Below are 21,228 nucleotides of genomic sequence, written 5' to 3'. Positions count from 1 at the left end.
TTATTTCAATAATCCTGGAACTTGTATTTCAGCTCAAAAGTTATTTCCTTAAAGAATTCTTACACCAATCAAATCCTATATATTATTTCCCAGAACTATTAGCCTCTCACATTTTAAAACACAACTTGATTAATCTGTCAAAGTTCTCCAGAATTCTAGAACTCAAGCTGTCGGAAAACAGAAGTTATATCTGATTTTGTTCGGCACTGTATCCTCAGGGCCTGGTATAGAGTCTTACGGCACTGAAAAAGATGGAGACCTGATAGACAGATGATTGCAGAAGCCACTTTTCCCTAAGGGCACGTGTTGAGTTCAACAAATTCCAATTTTCATTTTGGTGGCCTTGAAAGGTGATGAGAACAAATTACTTCACATAAGGTGGGGCGTTAAACAAAAGACACTCCTTATGGTGAAGTGGAACCATATGGCTATGCATTGATAATGAATTTGAAATGAACAATCTCTTATGAGGAATTTAAGTCTGAGATTAACCTGATTATTCTAGAAGACTTCAAGCAATGGCCATGATTTACCTAACTACTATGAATACTCATTGGAAGGACTGATGCTGAAGCTGAAGCTCCAATATTTTGGCCACCTGATTTGAAGAACTGACTCATTTGAAAAGACCCTGATGCTGGGAAAGATTGAAGGTGGGAGGAGAAGGGGATGACAGAGGATGAGATGGTTGGGCATCACCGACTCAATGGACGTGAGTTTGAGTAAACTTCGGGAGTTGGTGATGGACAGGGAGGCCTAGTGTGCTGCAGTGCATGGGGTGGCAAAGAGTTGGACATGACTGAGAGACTGAGCTGAATGGAACTTAAATTATATCTCAATTTTTAAAAATTTGTGGATTGCAGTTATGCAAAGGAAAATTTATAGCCTTATGCATGTATTAGACCATTCTTAATAGTTTGCTAGCAAGAATACTCTTTAGTTTACTTATTATTCTTACCAGTAAGAATTTTATACTAGTTTACTTACCATTTCTACTAACAAAGATATGCTTGACACTATCTGTAATAAACAGAGGTCTGTGAAAAATAATATAGCCAATTTTACAAGAACCAAGTCAGTCAGTCAGGCAGTCAGTTCAGTCGCTCAGTCGTGTCCGACTCTTTGCGACCCCATGAACTGCAGCACACCAGGCCTCCCTGTCCATCACCAACTGCCGGAGATCACTCAAACTCGTGTCCATTGAGTCAGTGATGCCATCCAGCCATCTATTCCTCTGTCGCCCCCTTCTCCTCCTGCCCCCAATCCCTCCCAGCATCAGTCTTTGCCAATGAGTCTTCGCATCAGGTAGCCAAAGTATCATCGGAGTTTCAGCTTTAGCATCAGTCCTTCCAAAGAACACCCAGGACTGATCTCCTTTAGAATGGACTGGTTGGATCTCCTTGCAGTCCAAGGGACTCTCAAGAGTCTTCTCCAACACCACAGTTCAAAAGCATCAATTCTTCGGTGCTCAGCTTTATTCACAGTCCAACTCTCACATTCATACATGACCACTGGAAAAACTATAGCCTTGACTAGATGGACCTTTGTTGGCAAAGTAATGTCTCTGCTTTTCAATACGCTATCTAGGTTGGTCGTAACTTTCGTTCCAAGGAGTAAGTGTCTTTTAATTTCATGGCTGCAATCACCATCTGCAGTGATTTTGGAGCCCAAAAAGTAAAGTCTGACACTGTTTCCACTGTTTCCCCATCTATTTCCCATGAAGTGATGGGACCAGATGCCATGATCTTCGTTTTCTGAATGTTGAGCTTTAAGCCAACCTTTTCACTCTCCTCTTTCACTTTCATCAAGAGGCTTTTTAGTTCCTCTTCACTTTCTGCCATAAGGGTGGTGTCATCTGTATATCTGAGGTTATTGATATTTCTTCTTTTCATTATAGGGGACTGGAATGCAAAAGTAGGAAGTCAAGAAACACCTGGGGTAACAGGCATATTTGGCCTTGGAATACAAGAATCAAGTAGAATTATAGAAATGGAAAATACAGTAGCTGAATTAAAAACTAAGTGAAGATTTAACAACAAATCATATATAGCTGAAGACAGAATTCGTTAACTTGAAGGTAGGTTGGGAAATAATCACCCTGAGATTCATTCAATAAGTATGCTGAAATATTCTGCTGTGAAGTGTCATGATATCTGAAATTTATTTTCAAATAGCTCAGCAAAATGTGTGTGTTTATCTATATAATGTGTATATAGACACAGATGTGTTTAGCAAGAGAGGGAGGTAAGGCAAATATAGCAGCATGTTAACAACTGGTGAATCTGAATAAAGGCTATATGGATGTGCAATGTACAACTGTACATTGAACATTTCTATAAACTCTTCTAAAATTACAAATAAAACTGGTAAAACAGTAGCACTTAAATAGCACAAAAATATGAAGAACAAAGGATTAAGTCTTTAAAAAAAGAAATAGAAGCCTTCTTGGGGGGAAATAATGAGCTTATTGAAAAACATGAAAAGAACATCTATATGGACAGAGGTTTTAGATATATACCATGTTCATGGATTGGAAGATTAAATTTGTAAAAATTTCTCCAAATTAATAGAGTTAATGCAACTTTATTCAAAATTGAATAGGGCTCTGGAAAGAACTTGACAAGCTGCTTCTATAATATATATAGAAAAGGGCCAAGAAAACAAAAACTCTTTTGGATTCCAAATGCCACAGACAATATTGTTTTGTTCCTACCTCAGTGGTGCCTCTTTTTCAACTTCCTTCCTTAGTTTCCCAGCTTCTTCCTAATCTTATGTTAGAATGCCCCAGGGCTCAGGCCTTCAACTTCTTTCCATTATCACACTGAGTCCTTTGGTAATTTCATCTAGTCTCATAACTTTAAATAAAAATCACTTACTAGCCTCCATTTCAATCTAGATCTCTCTCAAACTCACTCTTCTGTCCAATTGTTTACTTGATATCTCTACTTGGTTATCTAATAGACATCTGAAATTTTAAAAAATGGATGCCTTAAATTAAAAAAAATTAATTCAGTTCAGTTCAGTTCAGTTGCTCAGTCATGTCTGACTCTGTGACCCCATGGACTGCAGCATGCCAGGCCTCCCTGTCCATCACCAACTCCCGGAATTTACTCAAACTCATGTCCATTGAGTTGGTGATGCTATCCAACCATCTTATCCTCTGTCGTCCCCTTCTCCTCCTGCCCTCAATCTTTCCCAGCATCAGGGTCTTTTCAAGTGAATCAGCCATCAGGTGGCCAAAGTATTGGAGTTTCAGCTTCAACATCAGTCCTTCCAATGAATGTTCAGGACTGATTCCTTTAAGATTTATCTTTAGGATCTCCTTGCAGTCCAAGGGACTCTCAAGAGTCTTCTGCAACACCACAGTTCAAAAGCATCAGTTCTTAAGTGCTCAGCTTTCTTTATAGTCCAACTCTCACAACCATACATGACTATTGGAAAAACCATAGCCTTGACTAAAGGGACCTGTATTTTTTGGCCACACCACACAGCACGTGGGATCTTAGTTCCCTGATCAGAGAGTGAACCCATCCATGCCCTCTGTAGTGGAAGAGCAGAGTCTGAACAATTGGATCGCCAGGGAAGTCCCTAAATTTTTTTCTATCTGCAACTTTCCTTATCTTAGTTGATGGCAACTTCATCTTGAATTTTAGTTGCTCAGTCCAATACCTTTGGGTTCATCCTTGACTCTTCTCTTTCACGTATTTTATCCAACTCATCAGCAAACCCCTAAGTGAATCACTTCTCATTTACCTTTACTGTGCTGACCCTGGCTTGAGCCATGTCCAGCTCTTATCCGGGTAACTTCAACAGCCTTCCGACTGGCTTATTTCCTCACCCCATGTTCCTGCACGTGTCCTCTAGTTCTTAACCCAGTGTGCATGACGAAAACCAGTTTTCATTTGGGACCAGCACCCAGAGCACTAGAATTCTTTTTTAAATGTCTCATATTTCTTCAAAATTATCAGAGATTATTTTAGCCTTTGGTTAGTAATTGCCGAGACTGAACAATGGGTACATGGAGCCCTTTACATTGTTCTTTCAAATAAATATGAAACAAAACAAAAGCTTCTCTGGTGACTCTAATTGCAGCAGGATTGAGAATCACTGGTCTGTAATCCCCAAACCAGATCATTTCCCCCATAAATAATTGAGACAGTTCTATTTAAAAAGCTGTCTTAAACAATTAAAAAAGATACATAAAAGACTAAAAACACCAAATTTATTTTCCAAAATACAAGAAAAAGGTACACATTTAAATTCACTTTGCATATAACAACAACAAAAACAGCAAAACCCCACCTATTTCATGCCCTACTTATCTCAACTTAACTCGCAACCACCTGTGGCATCCACAAGAAGGGAAAGATTTTTGGCCCTTTTTTGCAGAACCTGAAAGGTGACATGAAAAGGTGTGAAACATATACCCCAGACTCAATTCTCCTGAGACAAGGCAAAGGCTTGTTAACGATGAAGCTCCATACTGATGGAAAATGAGAGGCTTCTTACTGCCAACTTATCCAGGAACTCTGGAATAGTCATCTGCTGTTTGAAGCATTACCACAACTTTCACTACTGCTCAATGTTATTTTGAGGTAAAGTTCAGAGCATGGAGGAATGAAATTCTCTTCAGTTTCAAATGAACTAATATTTAAACCTGAAAATATTATCAAAGGTGATTCTTTTTCTCTTTAAAAAATAAACCACCCAGACGAATTTATTGGTTTGACGTATACTTGTTTAATAAACCTGACAAAGAATAATCAAACTATCATTCTATTTTTGCACAGTATGAGAATCTATAAAATGTTTTGTGTTCTATCAAAAATAGCTACTGAGATAATTAGACTTGATCTGAGCCCGCCTCAGAATACTGGGGGAACTGCAGAGACTTGCTTATTTGTGGACTGGAGCCACTCATGCTTACCAGACGGCTACTGATGACATTAAGCTCTCGTATCACCATGCTCAGGTCTTCGTGCAACGTGACTATGGCATTTTTTACCTCCCCAAGAAGAACATTAGTGGAATTGTCTGCTTCAGGCTCCCTAGACAGGTCTTTGGTTGCCTGAGAACTAGAGCAGGACATTGAGGTGAAATGGTCTACATTCTGAGTGGAAAACGCTACCCAATTACTGCTAGAAATAGAACTTGTCTTCTCTTTGGCAGAACCGGAGTTGTCTGAAAGAATTTCCAGTAGGTTGAGGTGGTCATTTTCTTTTTCATCGGAGGACAATGGACTCCTAGGAGCGAAAGGGTGATGAATCCTGGCTGTCTTATCTATATTTTTAACAGAGGCAGAAGAAGATTGTTGACGGGACAAAGTCCAAAAGGAAGGTCCGGGCAAAACTGGGGGTAAGGGATGAACAGACTTCACTGGAGAGGCTGAATCAGGGGATGACACAGATAAAGTAGAAAAGGAGAATGTTCCCTCAGAGGCAGCTGAAACTAAAATGTATAAATGAAAGACACAGATTAGGCAACATACAAATAAGAGTAACAGCTTACATAATTTTACAATGTCAGATTCTATCTGGTCTCAGCATAAACTACTTAGAATTTTATATGTTAAAGAGTCACAATAGGCCCAAATAAAACCAAAGCAGGAAACAGAGAAAATCTAAAGATGTGTGATACATCAATAATACCCTAGAAAAGGGACTTAAATAGAAATATCAATATTCATCTTGACTCTCAAACTTTGCCCAATATATTTTTACACTACACTTATCAGAGAGCAGAAAAGTAGAATATTATACCCTCTTCTACTCACTGCCAGAATTTTAAGTTGACATTTAAAACAGAAAGTCTAAGAAACCTGTAACTTAGATTCCTTCTTTTTTTGGTTTTTAACAGAAAATATTATGGCAAAACGAACCACCAACTACAAGTGCCTTGGAGCTAAAAAACTGAGCTTTTTCTCTCAACAGTCAAATATAGTCAAGGCTGAGTCCAACCCATCCGAGATCCAGGACACTTTAGCACTTGCATATAATTTTTTTTTTCCACCAAGAAACTACAAATAAAATGAAAAGCATTCTAAGCCTATTTTCCATAAAATTAAACATTTGATAATGTTTTTAACTTCCCTTCAGGCAAAAATCATATTAAACCTCTTCTTTCACACTTTATTCTAAATCATTATTTCCCAAACCATTATGGAGAACACTGTGTCCTTTAAGATGTAAAAAGATGTTTTGTGAGAACTGGGTTTCAAAGTCAAATAAGATTGGCCAATCGCACACTGTGCCTCCCATTAGGAGATTAACAATATCCGTTAGCATATTCAAGGTTCTGAGAAATCCATAGTATAGTTGACCCTTGAACAACATGGGGGTTGGGGTGCTGGCCCGCCCCACAGTCAAAGACCCCCATATAACTTTACAGTTGGCCCACCATATCTGCAGTTCCAAATCAGCAGACTCAATCAACCTCAGATTGTATAGTACTGTTCTATGTATTTACTGAAAAAAAAATCGTGTATAAGTAGACTCATGCAGTTTGAACCCATGTATACAAAGGCCACCTGTAAGTTATTCAAGTGTTTTCCAAACTTTATTGGACATAGATCATTTTCTTGTCTCCTTGGAATGTCTTTTTATTCATTTATGCCTTGGGTGGGTTTCCCAGATGGCTCAGTGGTAATCTACCTGCCAAAGCAGGAGCCATGGGTTCAATTCCTGGGTTGGGAAATGGCAACCCACTCCAGTATTCTTGCCTGGAAAAGTCCATGGACAGAGTCTGGTGGCTACAGTCCATGGGGTTGCAAAGAGTCAGACACGACTGATGTGACTGAGCTCGTATGCCTTAAAAGGTGATACAAGTTGTCAAATTCCAGTGCCGAAGTCTTTGAAATTAACTCTGGACTTACTACTTTAAAAAAATTTTAATTGGCAATTCCCTGGCAGTCCAGTGATTAAGACTCTGTGCTTCCACTGCAAGCGGGCATGGGTTTGATCCCTGCTCTGGGAACTAAGATCCCACACGCCACGAGGCATGGCCAAAAACTAAAAGTAAATAAAATAACAGTGAGAATAATTTGAGAATAAAATAATTAAAAAAACAAAACCTTATTCACTATAAGTCATAGAAGAGGGAGATTAATGCTTACCACTTAGCACACAAGACTTATCTTTCTTTCTTATTTTATTTATTTTACATATTCATGTCATTCTAAACTAAATTGGACCTCTTGTCTAAAAATGTGGCCAGGGCAGACAGCTTCTATTTTTGGCTTCAAAGCCACCTGGTGCCCAGCTCCAGTTCTCAGGAGAGAATTCCAGTCACGAAACTTTAAGGGGTGAAATGAGTATTCTCAGCGCCTAGCTCCAGTTCTCAGGAGAGAATTCCAATCACGAAACTTTAAGGGGGTGAAATGAGTATTCTCAGCTGGCGCAGCAGCAGGCCACAGAAAGGAAAGTAGGAACTTCATTAACAAACGGTCAAGACAGGACAAGCACACTTAAGAATCCAGGTCAGGCTTATCCAACATGCTATCCTTGGATTAAAAAGAGGGTATGTGGTTACCATCCTGCCAATGACGGAAGCCTCTATATATGCGTGTCCTGAGTCACTCTGAAACTCTCTGGGCTGTACTCACAGCTGTCATTGGACACATCTCTATGCCACCCTCCTATTTTCCATCAATATATCCTGGATCCTTGTCTTTCTTGGTCTATTCTCAGGCTAGAGTAACACGTTCTCCAGTGGCTAGCATCTCACTTCAGAGACCCTCCATGTACCTTCTCCAGAAAACACATCTCTAGACTTCTGCCAGAGGTTGTGAGAGTTGGTTGAATATTCAGGGCAACTATTCATCTGTTTGACAAGGAGGAAAAGTCTAAGGATTTAAACTGCTTTTCAATTAGCTATTTTCGAATTCTCTTTATTTAGCACCACACTCCAACAACAACCTGTGGAATAGGCTTCATAATCCCATTTAAAACATGAGGCAAAGGCATCTCAAAGAAGCAAAGAAACTTTCCCAAGATCACAAGGCTAAAAAGGGGTAGAGATGAGACTCAAATTCAAGTCTGTGATGTTAAAGCACATAATCTAATCCACTAAGCTCTACATCCACACCATTCTAGTATATTATAATTATTTTTACTCTATTAGAGAGTTATGTTAAATTCTAGATATAAAGTTGAGAAGGCAGGCAACCAGGATGATGAGGGATGTAGAAGGGTTGCTGCTGTTGCTGCTAAGTCGCTTCAGTCGTGTCCGACTCTGTGCGACCCCAAAGACAGCAGCCCACCAGGCTCCCCTGTCCCTGGGATTCTCCAGGCAAGAACACTGGAGTGGGCCGCCATTTCCTTCTCCAGTGCATGAAAGTGAAAAGTGAAAGTGAAATCGCTCAGTCATGTATATGCAAATCTTTACCCCAAAACAGATAGGAAGACAAAGGGTAGGAGGCTATATTTAGTTAATTGAAAACAATCAGAAAATCTTAGTAATATTTATCTTCCGTTTCTCATATTGTGTACATGTTGGAACTGCTGTTAGCAGGAGAAAGTAACAGGAAAAGAGATTTCAGTCCAGTTGAAAAATGAAAACGTTTAAATAGTTGTGGTTTCCCACACTTGACACGCGCTGCTTTGGGAAGCGGTGAGGTTCTTAACACTCATGGAGCTCATGCACAGCCTGAGCAACCATTTGGCAGGAATGTTTCAGGCAAGATCAAGGCATCAGCCGACAGAGCTATATATCCTTGGTGAGATTCTAGGATTCTAGGACCCAAACCACACACGTGAGAGTACTAAGGAACTATTCCAGAAATAGTTCACTCTGGTAAGAAAGAATGATTTCATAAGGAAGATTTAAGAAGGCCAGGAGGAAAATAATATTTCAGTCAAATGTTAGTATAATGTTATCTTATATATTTAAAGATCTCTGGTTCCTCGGCCTGTTCTAAACCCAGCTTGTACATCTGGAAATTCTCGATTCAAGTACTGCTGAAGCCTAGCTTGAAGGATTTTGAGCATAACCTTACTAGCATGGGAAGTGAGCACAAGTGTCTGGTAGTTTGAACATTCTTTAGCATTGCCCTTCTTTGGAATTGAGATGATAGAGATTTTCTTTTCTTGGGCTCCAAAATCACTGTGAATGGTGACTGCAGCCATGAAATTAGAAGACACTTCCTTTTTGGAAGGAAGGCTATGACAAACCCAGACAGAGTATGAAAAAGCTAAGACATCACTTTGCCAACAAAGGTTCGCATAGTCAAAGCTATGGTCTCTCCAGTAGCCATGTACGGATGTGAGAGCTAGATCATAAAGAAGGCTGAATGCTAAAGCTTTTGAATTGTGATTTGAAGAAAATTCTTGAGAGTCCATTGGGCAGCATGGAGATCACACCAGTCAATCCTAAGGGTAATCAACCCTGAATACTCATCGGAAGGGCTGATGCTGAAGCTCCAATATTTTGGCCACCTGATGTGAAGAGCTGACTTATTGGAAAAGACCCTGATTCTGGGAAAGACTGAGGGCAGGAGGAGAAGAGGGCAGCAGAGGATGAGATGGTTGGATGGCATCACTGACTTGATGGACATGAACTTGGGTGAACTCCAGGAGATGGTGAGGGACAGGGAGGCCTGGCGTGCTGCAGTCCATGGGGTTGCAAAAAGTTGGACACGACTTAGTCACTGAACAACAACAAATATATTTAAAGATAACACAGTTATGGTAGGCACACACGTGTGACATGACGAGTACCTGGCTTCAGTTTTATGCTGAAACTGAAAGTTGCTCAGTTGTGTCTGACTCTTGGGACCCCATGAACTATACAGTCCATGGAATTCTCCAGGCCAGAATACTGGAGTGGGTAGCCTTTCCCTTCTCCAGGGGATCTTCCCAACCCAGGGATCGAACCTAGGTCTCCCACACTGCAGGCAGATTCTTTACCAGCTGAGCCACCAGGGAAGCCCACAGTTTAATGCCAGTGTTTCTTAAAGTGGGGTTCCTGAACCAGCAGCAGCATCACCTGGGAATTTGTTAAAATGAAGTTCTAGGGCCCCACCCCAGACCAGCTGAATCAGACACTGGGCATTGGGGCTCAGAAAACTGGGTTTGAACAAACCTGCAGGTGTTTCTGCTACGTGCTCTGGTCAGAGAATCACTGCTTCTTGCTGTATGCCCACCTTTCTCCTGCTGCGTAGCTACAACTGCTGAGTAAACAGCTTCTCACTGTTTATAGTTCTGCAGCTTTGATTCGTAGGCTGCTTGATGCTTTTGCTCATAAGAACCCACTTCATCTCTAATTGCTGCACGCCAATTTACTTTTGTTTCCAAACACACTGCAGCTGTACCAGCCACTGCACACTGCGCCTCAGGGCGCATCTCCCTCCCCAGTTAGTGACCCTTCTCTGGCTCACTGCGGGGCTCACTGCGGAGGTTGTTAACCAGCATCCTCTTCATACAGTCGACCCCCCAGAGCTGAAATGCAGCAAGTATTGCAAATCAGCTGCAGCAAATGGCTGGATTTAAAAGTCTCACTGTGTGATACAGGCATGCTAATGAATGCCGGACTCGCTTGAAGATAGCAGTGACAAGATTTTTCCAAATGCTGATGTGTTATCTCTAATTTTTTATACTCACAAATAACACTGGATCTGCTAATTAGGGTCACAAAGAGTTGGACACGATTGAAGCGACTTAGCACGCACACACTGTTAATTATTATACTACAATTTTAAACTTAAAAAGCATTTGGAAGTACTGGGTTGAAAAAAATAAGATAACAAATACTTCTGGAAATATTTAAAGTTATCTTTAGCAGTAAATGTAAATTTTTCTGCGAGCAGCTGGTCTTTGGTAAACAGTTCACTGTACAACAGAGGGATTTTTTTCTTTTTCTCATTCTCCAATTCATCTCTTTCAGTTTTCCTCACTAATATAGAATGGCTGTCAAGTTACCTACACACAGGAATTATATTATCCTGATTTTGTTCTATGGCTAAAGAATGAAACATTTACAAAATTCTTTGTAACAGAATTATTCATAACTGCCAAAAAGTGGAAACAACCCAAACGTCTGTGAACTGATTATGATAAAGAAAATGTGTTTATCCATACGTTGGAATAATATCCAGCCACAAAAAGGAATGACTTACTGATTTATGCTACATTGTGGGTAAACTTTGACAACACGATGCTCAGTGAAAGAAATTAATCACAAAAGGCCTCATGTTGCATGACTCCATCACGTGAAATGTCCAGAAAAGGTAAATCCATAGAGACAGAAAGTAGACAGTGGCTACCAGGGCCTGGGATAAAGGAGGCAGAGAGCAACTGCTCGTGTGTACGGAACTTTTGAGGGTAATGGGAGTGCTCTGACATTAGTAGTGATGACTGTACAACTCTGAGAATACACTGAAAAACCACTACACTGTCCATTTTCAAAGGGTGCATTCTATGGCACAGGAATTAGATCTCAATTTTTAAAAGCTGCCATATTTGAAAATTTATTTTTAGTATCATTATTATAAATAAGCTACATAAAAGAACCAGATTTAGGAGTAACATGGGGCTAGAGAGAAATGCTAGTAAGTCTGCTGCTTATTATTAAGTAGTTATAAATCACTTATGCTGGACTTTTATTGGGAAAATTGGATTATTGGATTAAAGATGAGTTTTCTCACTTGCTTACGAAGTATAAATGTAGTTCATTAAATTAAAAAAATCAAATCGGTGCGTCTTTCTGTCTGCACAAGAGCAGGCAGGAGCTGCACAGTTGGAAGGGTTGCTGGGGCCCTGTCTAGGGGGCGGGAGCACCCTGGCCGTGACTTCCCTGGAGGGTGATAAGCCTTCCTCTCCCGTCAACGCTCTTCTCCACATGGTGCCTGTGGCCCACACTGACCACTAGCTCACCAGAGTTAGCTGGGATGGTCTGTAGAACTGCTTTCTATCATTTCCCCCATTGCTTCAGGGACACTGTTAATCGTTCTAACTCCAAAGGCTTTTATAGGCAAAAAGAAAAAGGCATTGAAAATGAGTCTTCGGTGTGTGTGTCACTTTAGTTTCTTTTCCTAGCAAAGGTGAACTGAAAAACAGCTACAAAGAGCAACTACTGCTGAAATCGAGTAAAAAAAAAAAAATGTGGAACCAAATGAGACAGAGAGGAGGAAGCCAGTGAGAATGGTCACTGCTATCTCAACAAGACAAAGTACAGATAATTTTTTCCTCCCCCAAATTAGAAAGTAAAATCCAGTGTGTCTAACACACTCACCCTGACTGTGGCTTATAAGACTATAAGGAAAGCTGCCTGCCACCAAATTGGCTTCGAAGTATGTACTAGCTCCTTCTTCCTTTTTAGTGCGTGTTAAACTAACGACCTAAAACAACAGTTTGAGCTTCAGACAAATAAGCACAGGAGCAGAAGGAATGGGCTGTTCTCAGAACAGAGGTACTGAGCATCAAAAGGTCAAAGGAGGTTGCTGCAGCAAATTCATTCCTCTCATTCAGTAAAGATATTAAAGCTGGCTGCCTTAGATAGTCTCCCTGGTATCTGAGAACCGCTAAAATATGCAAGTACTTTTTTAATTTGTCCAGTTCATTATCTCCAAAGAGTTTTATGACATTGGACCTGGACCCTTCCTATAAACAAACACTTAAATGAAAACCAGAAAAAAAGTACTCTGTTGTTATACTCCACCACCCAGTATCCATGGAGACTAACATACATTTAGTCTCATCATTTCTTGAATTCCTCAACCACAATGACCTTCAGCCATTCCTCTGAGTATTCCCTAGAATGTCATCACTCACAACTGCCCTACTTTGAAACCTTGTTTTCCAAGATTACTTTTTCTTCTCAGTTTCTTCCAGCTCTATGGATTCCTTTTACATTCCTTTTTATACATCTGCACTTTGGCCTCATTGATGCAATGATGCCATGCAAAGATGCAGTGATCTTTCTCTTTTCTGTCTTTCTATCAGTGTCCTCTTGGTTCTGGCTCCTTTCTTAAACCAGTCTAGAATCCCAGGATCCATCACTTTAGCCATTTTCTGGCTACTCTCTTGCTGAATGTCTTCTGCCTTCAGTTCAGTTCAGTTCAGTTCAGTCACTCAGTCGTGTCCAACTCTTTGCGACCCCATGAATCCCAGCACGCCAGGCCTCCCTGTCCATCACCATCTCCCGGATTTCAGTCAAATTCACATCCATCGAGTCGGTGATGCCATCCAGCCATCTCATCCTCTGTCGTCCCCTTTTCCTCCTGCCCCCAATCCCTCCCAGCATCAGAGTCTTTTCCAATGAGTCAACTCTTCAAATGAGGTGGCCAAAGTACTGGAGTTTCAGCTTTAGCATCATTCCTTCCAAAGAACACCCAGGGCTGATCTCCTTTAGAATGGACTGGTTGGATCTCCTTGCAGTCCAAGGGACCTTACTTGCCGCTGATTTCTTTCTTTGGCCTTGCTGGGTGGCATGCAGGATCCTAGGTCCCCAACCAGGGAATAGAAACTGTGCCCCCTGTAATGAAGTCTTAGCCACTGGACCATCAGAGAAGTCTCCTTGCTGCTAATTGCTAATTCAGGAGTCATCAAAACTTTGATATAAAGGACAAGATAGGAGACCTTTTAGGATTTGTGGTTCATACGGTCTCTGAACTACTAAGCTCTGCTGATGTGGCACAAAAGCAGCCAAAGACAATATGTGAACCAAGTAGTATGGTTGTTTTCCAATAAAACTTTTATTTACAAAAACAGGCAGTGGGCCAGATTCAGTCCAGGCTGAAAGTTGGTCAATCCCTATCATAGGCCTATTTCAATTTAAATATCTGCCTTTTTCATTTCTATCCCTGGGATGCTCAGCATAGGAAAAAAAAAAAAGCCCAGACCTGAAAAACTGGACCACTACAAATTACTGCTCCTCCATCTTCTCAGAGTCTCAGCAGCTCCTTCTTCCATTTTCTGCAGTGGCTGTTCTAATTTTTTTCCAGTTTCTTCATGGAAAAAACGAAACCACTCCAAACCCTCAGGCTTGGCAGGTGACCCCAGACAGTAAGATACGGAGGCCATGACATACAGAGTGCAGCTCATGAATGTTCAGTACATTTAATTATTAAGAACAATAAGACCCTTCCCTCACATCCGGTACACCCTTTCTCCTCCTTCCTCATGGGTTCTCAGCACAAGGTGACTCTCTTTCTGGTCTGGATTCTAGTCTGCCTTCCCCATATCGCCCTCCGTCTCAGGATCTTTCCCCCTACCTTGCTCACCAGCTCTTGTCTCTATCTCTCACCTCAAATCTTTTCCTTCAGCCGACTCATTGGAAAAGACTCTGATGCTGGGAAAGATTGAAGGCAAAAGGAGAAGGGGCAGCAGAGGAAGAGATGGTGAGATAGCATCACTGACTCAATCTGAGCAAATTCCAGGAGACAGTGAAAGAGGGAAGCCTGGCACGCTGCAGTCCATGGTGACTCATAGAGTCAGACACAATTTAATAACTGAACAACAGCGACACTTTTAACACTAAAATTTAAAATAAAATATATGGCATTTTCTATTTACCCACATATTTACAATTTCTAGTGCTATCTTACCCCTCCCCCACGATTCACTGGGGTCTTCCCCTAGACATATATTATGGCTTTAACCACTGTGGTGAGATCCACCGGGTCCCCATCCTGGGTGGCAAGTTCTCTGGACACCCTCAAGGGCTATGCCTACATAATAGAGTTTGCCACTGAGAGCTCAGCCCAGGCCACCATGGAGCCGGACAAGAGCATCTTTCAAGGCCAGGTCATCAAGTGCTGCCCAAAAGGACCAACTTACCAGGGATCCGCTCCACAGACCACAGGGGCCTTCAGGAACACCCAGGTGCCGGGGGGGAGCCTTCCCCAACAGCAGCCTCCAGGGCTAGGCCCTTTCCAGACCATGAGAATGGAACCGGGGGTGCAGAAGAGTCTCACCATGGTTTTTACTGTGTTGAAGCGAGGACCTGATTTTGAGAGTGGGGCTGTAGTGGGGTCAGGAGTTAACACAGCTCTACTGCTGCTGCTGCTAAGTCACTTTAGTCGTGTCCGACTCTGTGCGACCCCATAGATGGCAGCCCACCAGACTCCCCTGTCCCTGGGATTCTCCAGGCAAGAACACTGGAGTGGGTTGCCATTTCCTTCTCCAATGCATGAAAGTGAAAAGTGAAAGTGAAGTTGCTCAGTCATGCCCAACTCTTAGCGACCCCATGGACTGAAGCCTACCAGGCTCCTCCGTCCATGGATTTTCCAGGCAAGAGTACTGGAGTGGGGTGCCATTGCCTTCTCCCCACAGCTCTACTTGGGACCATTTATTCCACGCAGAATAACTGCTCCACCCTCTTCATTCAGTGGGAGGACAGTCCAAACCCCATGCCAAAGCCATCGGGCACCCAGCAGGGCACAGGGTGGGCCTGCCATGGGGGCCAGTCTTGACTGTGGAGGGCACGGGGCAAAGCTGCGGGTAGGTGAGGCCCAGGCAGCCGGGGTCGGCTCCAGTAATGCCTTTTATAGAAAAGTAGAAATGTGTGTCTTATTGGTCAAGAATTTGGGCAGAGTTTACAAATGGAATATGAGACTCCTTCTGAGTCTCCCTCCCTTTCAGGGTTTCCCTTATAACTTTTCAACTTTGTTGCCAGTACTGAGCTCTCTCTTTTGACACCTTAACCTTTATGAACGGAATAGTATCCTCAAGGTCTTAATTTCAGCTAATTATTTTTCTGCTTTGGAATTCAGGAATTCGGTTGACTCCTTTTTATAGATAGCAGTATTCTATTCCAATGAAATTCCCCCATCTTTTCTTCTGGTTTTTTTTTTTTTTTTTTTTTTATATATTAATCATAATTATTTTAAAGTATGTATCTTATAACTTCATTATCTAGATTATTTATGAGTCTGTTTCTGTTGTTTATTTTATCCTGTATTTCTGGTCATTTGTTCATTTCCTGGTATGCCTGGTAATTTTTTGGTGAATGCCAAACCTTATGCATGAAAAATTGTAGCACCACTCAAGAAAGGATTTCATTGTCTTCAGATACTTTGCTCTAGCTGAAGCTGGGTTTCAGCATTTGGGAGGGCTGTTCTATTTCCAGGCTGTCCTTACTCCAGAATGTACCTCTGATGCATAGGGTGTAGCCCTTTAGAGGGCCCAGCTGAAAGGACGGCGTATTTACCATAGCCCCTACAATTCTGCATATCCTAAACTCCAACCTCCGTGTTCTTAGCACCACAAGACTATCAGGATCTCTGGTTAGCTTCTTGGCTTCTTCCCATTTAGTTTCTCGGCACCTTATCCAAAACCTGAGCAGTTTAGCAGCAGGCAAAAGTAACAGTAAGAAATTACACAAAGACTTGTGGACTTTTTCTCTGTGATTCCCTCGCCTCTGAAATATTAGCCCCTTAAGTCCCTGACACCTTGGAAGCCCCAAACGCCAACCCTACCTCCCAAGCTCATTGAGATAGCAGAAAGCCCAGGCCTCTCATGTTTCCTTGGCTTCTATCACCCTGCTCTGCTAACAGGCAAACAGGCAAGGGGGAGAAAACTGAGACACTACTCAGATGCCAGCTGCAGGTCCAGGCCTCCTCTATTTCTGATGTGCTGGCTACAAATTGAAGAATCCCACGGTACCCTCTTTGGGTTTGATAATTTGCTAGAATGGCTCACAAAACTCAGGACCTTGCTTTACTTACTATGATTGGTTTATTATAAAGGAACAACCAAATGGAAGAAATGCACGGGGCAAGGTATGGGGAAGGGACACAGAGCTGCCGTGCCTCCTCTGGGCGGTCGTCCTCCCAGAACGTTCATGAGCTCACCAACCTGGAAGCCCTCTCAACCTCATGGCCCACGGTTTTTACAGAGGTTCCATTACATAGGCATGACTGATCAAAGTATTGGCCCCTGATTTTTTTGAAACTATCCATCACTGTCACCTGCTTGCTCTTTTTTAAAAAGCATTTACTATTTGTTTTGGCTGCGCTGGGTCTTCGTTGGAGCATGTGGGCTTCTCTAACTGTGGTGTAGGCTTCTAGGGCATGTGGGTTCCGTAGCTGCAATGTGGGCTTAGTTGGAATATGTGGGATCTTATTAATAGTTCCCTGAGCATGGAGTCTTATCCACTGGACCACCAGGGAAGTCCCCATTGGCTTTTGATTGATCAAATCATTGGCCATTCCTTCTCCTCTCCCCAGAGGTCGGGGATGGAGTTGAAACGTAAACATATTCTGTTTATGATGAATAACAGAAAATGCCTCTTTCTCTTCTATCACTCAGGAAAATAACAAGGGTTTCAGAAGTTCCGTGCTAGGAACCAGGGGTGAAGACCAAATATACATTACTTATCGCATCACAGTATCACAATCCTTTCCCCTAGGACCCTGACCATCAGGCGTTTTCTACCTTCGTTGTTTTATAATGATTTCTAATAGTTTTCCAGCTTTAACCAATATTGTTGGTGGAGGACTAGACTAATGCTATCTACTCCATTGTAAGTAGGAGGAAAAGTCTTCCTTGCTAAGTGGTTTTAGAGGAACCTCTTGTAATTTTTCATCATTAAATATACTTGATATACAAGCTATCACCCAAAGTATTCTCAGTTTTCTTTTTGTGGTATTTGTGGAAGAAATGGACCAAAGTAACAGCTTCCCAGGGGACAGCACGCACATGAGCTAATCATAACATGCACTGGCTATCGTAACCAGCACTAATTGGTTTCTCCATCAGTAGTCTCAGCAGAAAAGTTAATTTTGTGACAAAACTAAGAATTAGTTTTATTTTTAGGTACTCAATTAAAAAAAATTCTGGGAAGAGCAGTAAGAAGAACCTCTGACTAGTCACTGGCCTTACTAGCATTAAGGTAAGCTTCTTTAACCTCAAACAATTCTGGCTTCCATTGTTGGTATTTCTATTGTACTTCTGACCTGAATTTGAGGCAGTTTAAAGGATTTCTATTTTAAAGGTTCATATTTTAAAAATTATATTTATGAGTTAGTAAGCATTATTACACATGAGAATCAATAAACTACTTAGTCTTTGAAACAAAAAAAAAGTGAAAGTGTTAGTCACTCAGTCATGTCCGACTCTTTGAGACTCTGAGGACTGTAGAAGGCCAGGCTCCTCTGTCCATGGAATTCTCCATGTAAGAATACTGCAATGGGTAGCCATTCTGTTCTCCAGGGAATCTTCCCAACCCAGGGATTGAACCCAGGTCTCTTTCATTGCAGTAAGGTTCTTTACTATCTGAGCCACCAGGGGTATGTACCAGCAAATGGGTTATTCTTTTACTAATTAACTCTAAGAAGAAAGTATAAACTACGAAATGTAGGATTTAACAACTGAAAGCCAATGACCTGGGATCTCAACTGGCTTTATCCTCTATCAACCAGTCTAACAATACTGCAACCCTCTCCATGTTTTGTAAGACAGAAGAGGGAAGCAATTCTCTACTCCCCCTGCCCCTTTTTTGTTATCAGTACACAGCGCTTTTAAAAAAGGGAAAACACACACATACATACCCATATGGATGTATGTGTATGCATACACACCAATATACACACTAATCACTTTCTCTTATATAGATTTTAAATAAGTAACCTAAATGTTTGACAGGAAGCTCTTATTTAATGCTGGTGCTGCTGCTGCTGCTGCTAAGTTGCTTCAGTCGTGTCCGACTCTGTGCAACCCCACAGACAGCAGCCCACCAGGCTCCCCCGTCCCTGGTATTCTCCAGGCAAGAACACTGGAGTGGGTTGCCAGTTCCTTCTCCAATGCGTGAAAGTGAAAAGTGAAAGTGAAGTCGCTCAGTCGTGTCCGACTCCTAATGACCCCATGGACTGCAGCCCCTCAGGCTCCTCCGTCCATGGGATTTTCCAGGCAGGAGTACTGGAGTGGGTGCCATTGCCTTCTCCGTATTTAATGCTAGTTCTTTCTAATTTGTTCTGTATCAAAACTGCTCAGAACTTGGGCTTCACTCAAGCACATGTAACCATGATGATGATCTGCTATTAGCCCTTTTTAAAAGGGGCACTTTCCCAACTCAGAAGTACCTCTCTTCATACCAACGGGAGGAAAATAAGAGAAGGCAACAAATCAGGAGACAGAAAGCAGAGAAAAGTAAAAGAAGAGTACTTCAAAAGACGGGTTTCTTGTAGACTCACCCCATGTGGCTAAGGTCTTGAGGTTTTCATCCTCCATCGGAACCAGGCCGGACCGTGTTGCTTTCTGATGACCCTTACTGATTACAGTCTCTTTCATTGGGTCAAATGTTGTGAATGAGGGAGATACATACAATGTCTCCACGGAGGCCTGGTTACGGAAAGCAGAATCCGACTTTGATGTCCTTAAATGAGGGCCAATGAACTCTTCTTGACTAGATGGCCAATGTGCTTGTAAAGTCGTCAACGTGTCACAGCTTTTTGCAGCTGGCTGCTTTTCTAAAGGCATTTGCAGAGGGTTTCCTGTGACGGTCTTTGTAATGGTACTGTCCAAGTTCTTGACCAGACTCACATTTGTCTGCAGAGATGGGCTTTTTTCTGAGGGAACAGGCACAGCATCTGTAAAATAACAAATGAAAGAGCTATAAAAATAGTAAAATGGAAAGTACTCTATGTCAACTTTATTGCATTTTTAATAATTGGGTATTTTTATGCTGTAACAGAATTCTCTGCTGTTTAGTCGATTCTACTTTTTCACTGTTTCTATTCTGTCTATTTAAAGTATACCCAAGCTTAAGTGATGACTAGTCATTCTGTGGCTGTCTTCTCTCTCTCTCTCTCCTCACTGAAGCCAAGGCCAGGCAAGCTTCAAATAACTTGTCTTTAAATATTTCTCCCTTCACCCACTTTTCCATCTCTGAAACCACTCTATTTTTAGTTCCTTCAAACTTTCATCTCTTACAAGATAAACTAGAGAAAACATGCCACCTCATACTGGTCTATCCTCACAGAACCCCCAGCTACAAAAAAGTCTTTTTGCCCCAAAATAAAAAATGTCTTCTCGCCCCAGTGTCTAATCCAGGGCCCATGAAAGAAAATCACTCTCTTAGATAGCAACCTAATTTTCATAATAACTCGGTGGGAGAAAAGAAGCAATTTTTCCAGAACCATTGTGACGATTACTAAAATGTACATTCCACTGGGTCAGGGATCTTTGTCCTTTTTATTCATTAATATCATGAAAGTACCTAGGATATAATGGGAAAAGTACCTGGAATATAACAGACAAGTAATATTTACTACAAATCAAAGGGATTGAGAGAATGGAGAGGAATTGAAATTTATCTATTGAATATGAATTATGAGCCTGGTCCAAGTTTCTGGATGTAAATTGTTACCAACACTGTCACTGCTAGGGACTCGCTCTCGAATAATTTCACGTGAAATAGTATATGGAAAGAAAGGAAACTGACAGAGGGCAAAAGGAAGACTGTCTCGTCTGAGCTCCCCCGAAGACAGGAGGCATGGGAGCTGTGCGAGTTGCTATGAAGTGCTGGCGCGTGCCAGTGCTCATCACAGGGCAGCTCACGGTGAGCACCGAGATGCTCGGCGCTACCACTCTCAGGCTGTGAGTTATTATAATGAAAAGCAAATTTTCTTTGACTCTAACCTTCTTTCCCATTTCATCCACAGTTGGAGGCTAACCTGGGTAAAAGTGCTGCTGGTTCACCACAGAATCAGACAGCTCAAGAAACCTAAATCTTTACCTCTACCAGGAATCCCATTCCCCGCCCCCCCAGCCCTCTCATCTCCGGATATTTTCATACTTAAAAACTCAGTTCAACTCTCGCCTTCTCTACAACGCTTGCTCTGATCCCGTCTTTCCTCGCTCTATCCTATTACTGTTTATCTTACGGTATCTTGTCAGGAGCCCTGTGAGCAGTTGTAACATGTCATCTCGCTAACTATTAATACAAGTCTGGCCGCCTACCTGAAAACAGGTTAGTTGAGGAGACCTCACTAGGAGTTTCCTTTGTACCCCAGCACCCAACAGTGCCATTCCCACAGGACGTGTTTGATAAACGCCTGTTGAGTGGAAGGCCAAACTGAAGCACAAGGATAAAAGAGGTGATGACTTTGGTTTTTAAATTGAATATAGTTTAACCACTTAATAGTGATTAAAGGAAACAGAAGATTGTTAGATAAAAATAATATCTAAAATGTTCCAGGTTTCATACGATCATGTTATATCTAGTGGATAAAGGTTCTGATAAAAAGATTAATATATTCTTAGTAGAATATGAGATCAATGGTATCCCACAGTG

At 41.7% G+C, this 21,228-nt stretch overlaps 1 protein-coding gene across 1 annotated transcript in view; it reads right to left on the bottom strand.

Annotated features, from left to right (window-relative positions):
- Positions 1-4,843: 4,843 nt before the first annotated feature.
- The window catches only part of ENTHD1 (ENTH domain containing 1), an 86,459-nt gene continuing 70,074 nt past the window's right edge, over positions 4,844-21,228 (bottom strand). Inside the window, exons 5-6 of the mRNA XM_005899454.2 lie at positions 19,127-19,522; positions 4,844-5,448 (exon numbers count right to left, since the gene is read on the bottom strand). Coding sequence (XP_005899516.1) covers positions 4,844-5,448; positions 19,127-19,522 — 1,001 coding nt within the window. The remainder of the gene's footprint in view (positions 5,449-19,126; positions 19,523-21,228) is intronic.

Source organism: Bos mutus, chromosome 5 (genome assembly GCF_027580195.1).
Source record: "Bos mutus isolate GX-2022 chromosome 5, NWIPB_WYAK_1.1, whole genome shotgun sequence".
NCBI classification, from domain to species: domain Eukaryota; kingdom Metazoa; phylum Chordata; class Mammalia; order Artiodactyla; family Bovidae; genus Bos; species Bos mutus.
This window is presented reverse-complemented; position numbering and strand designations above follow the sequence as displayed.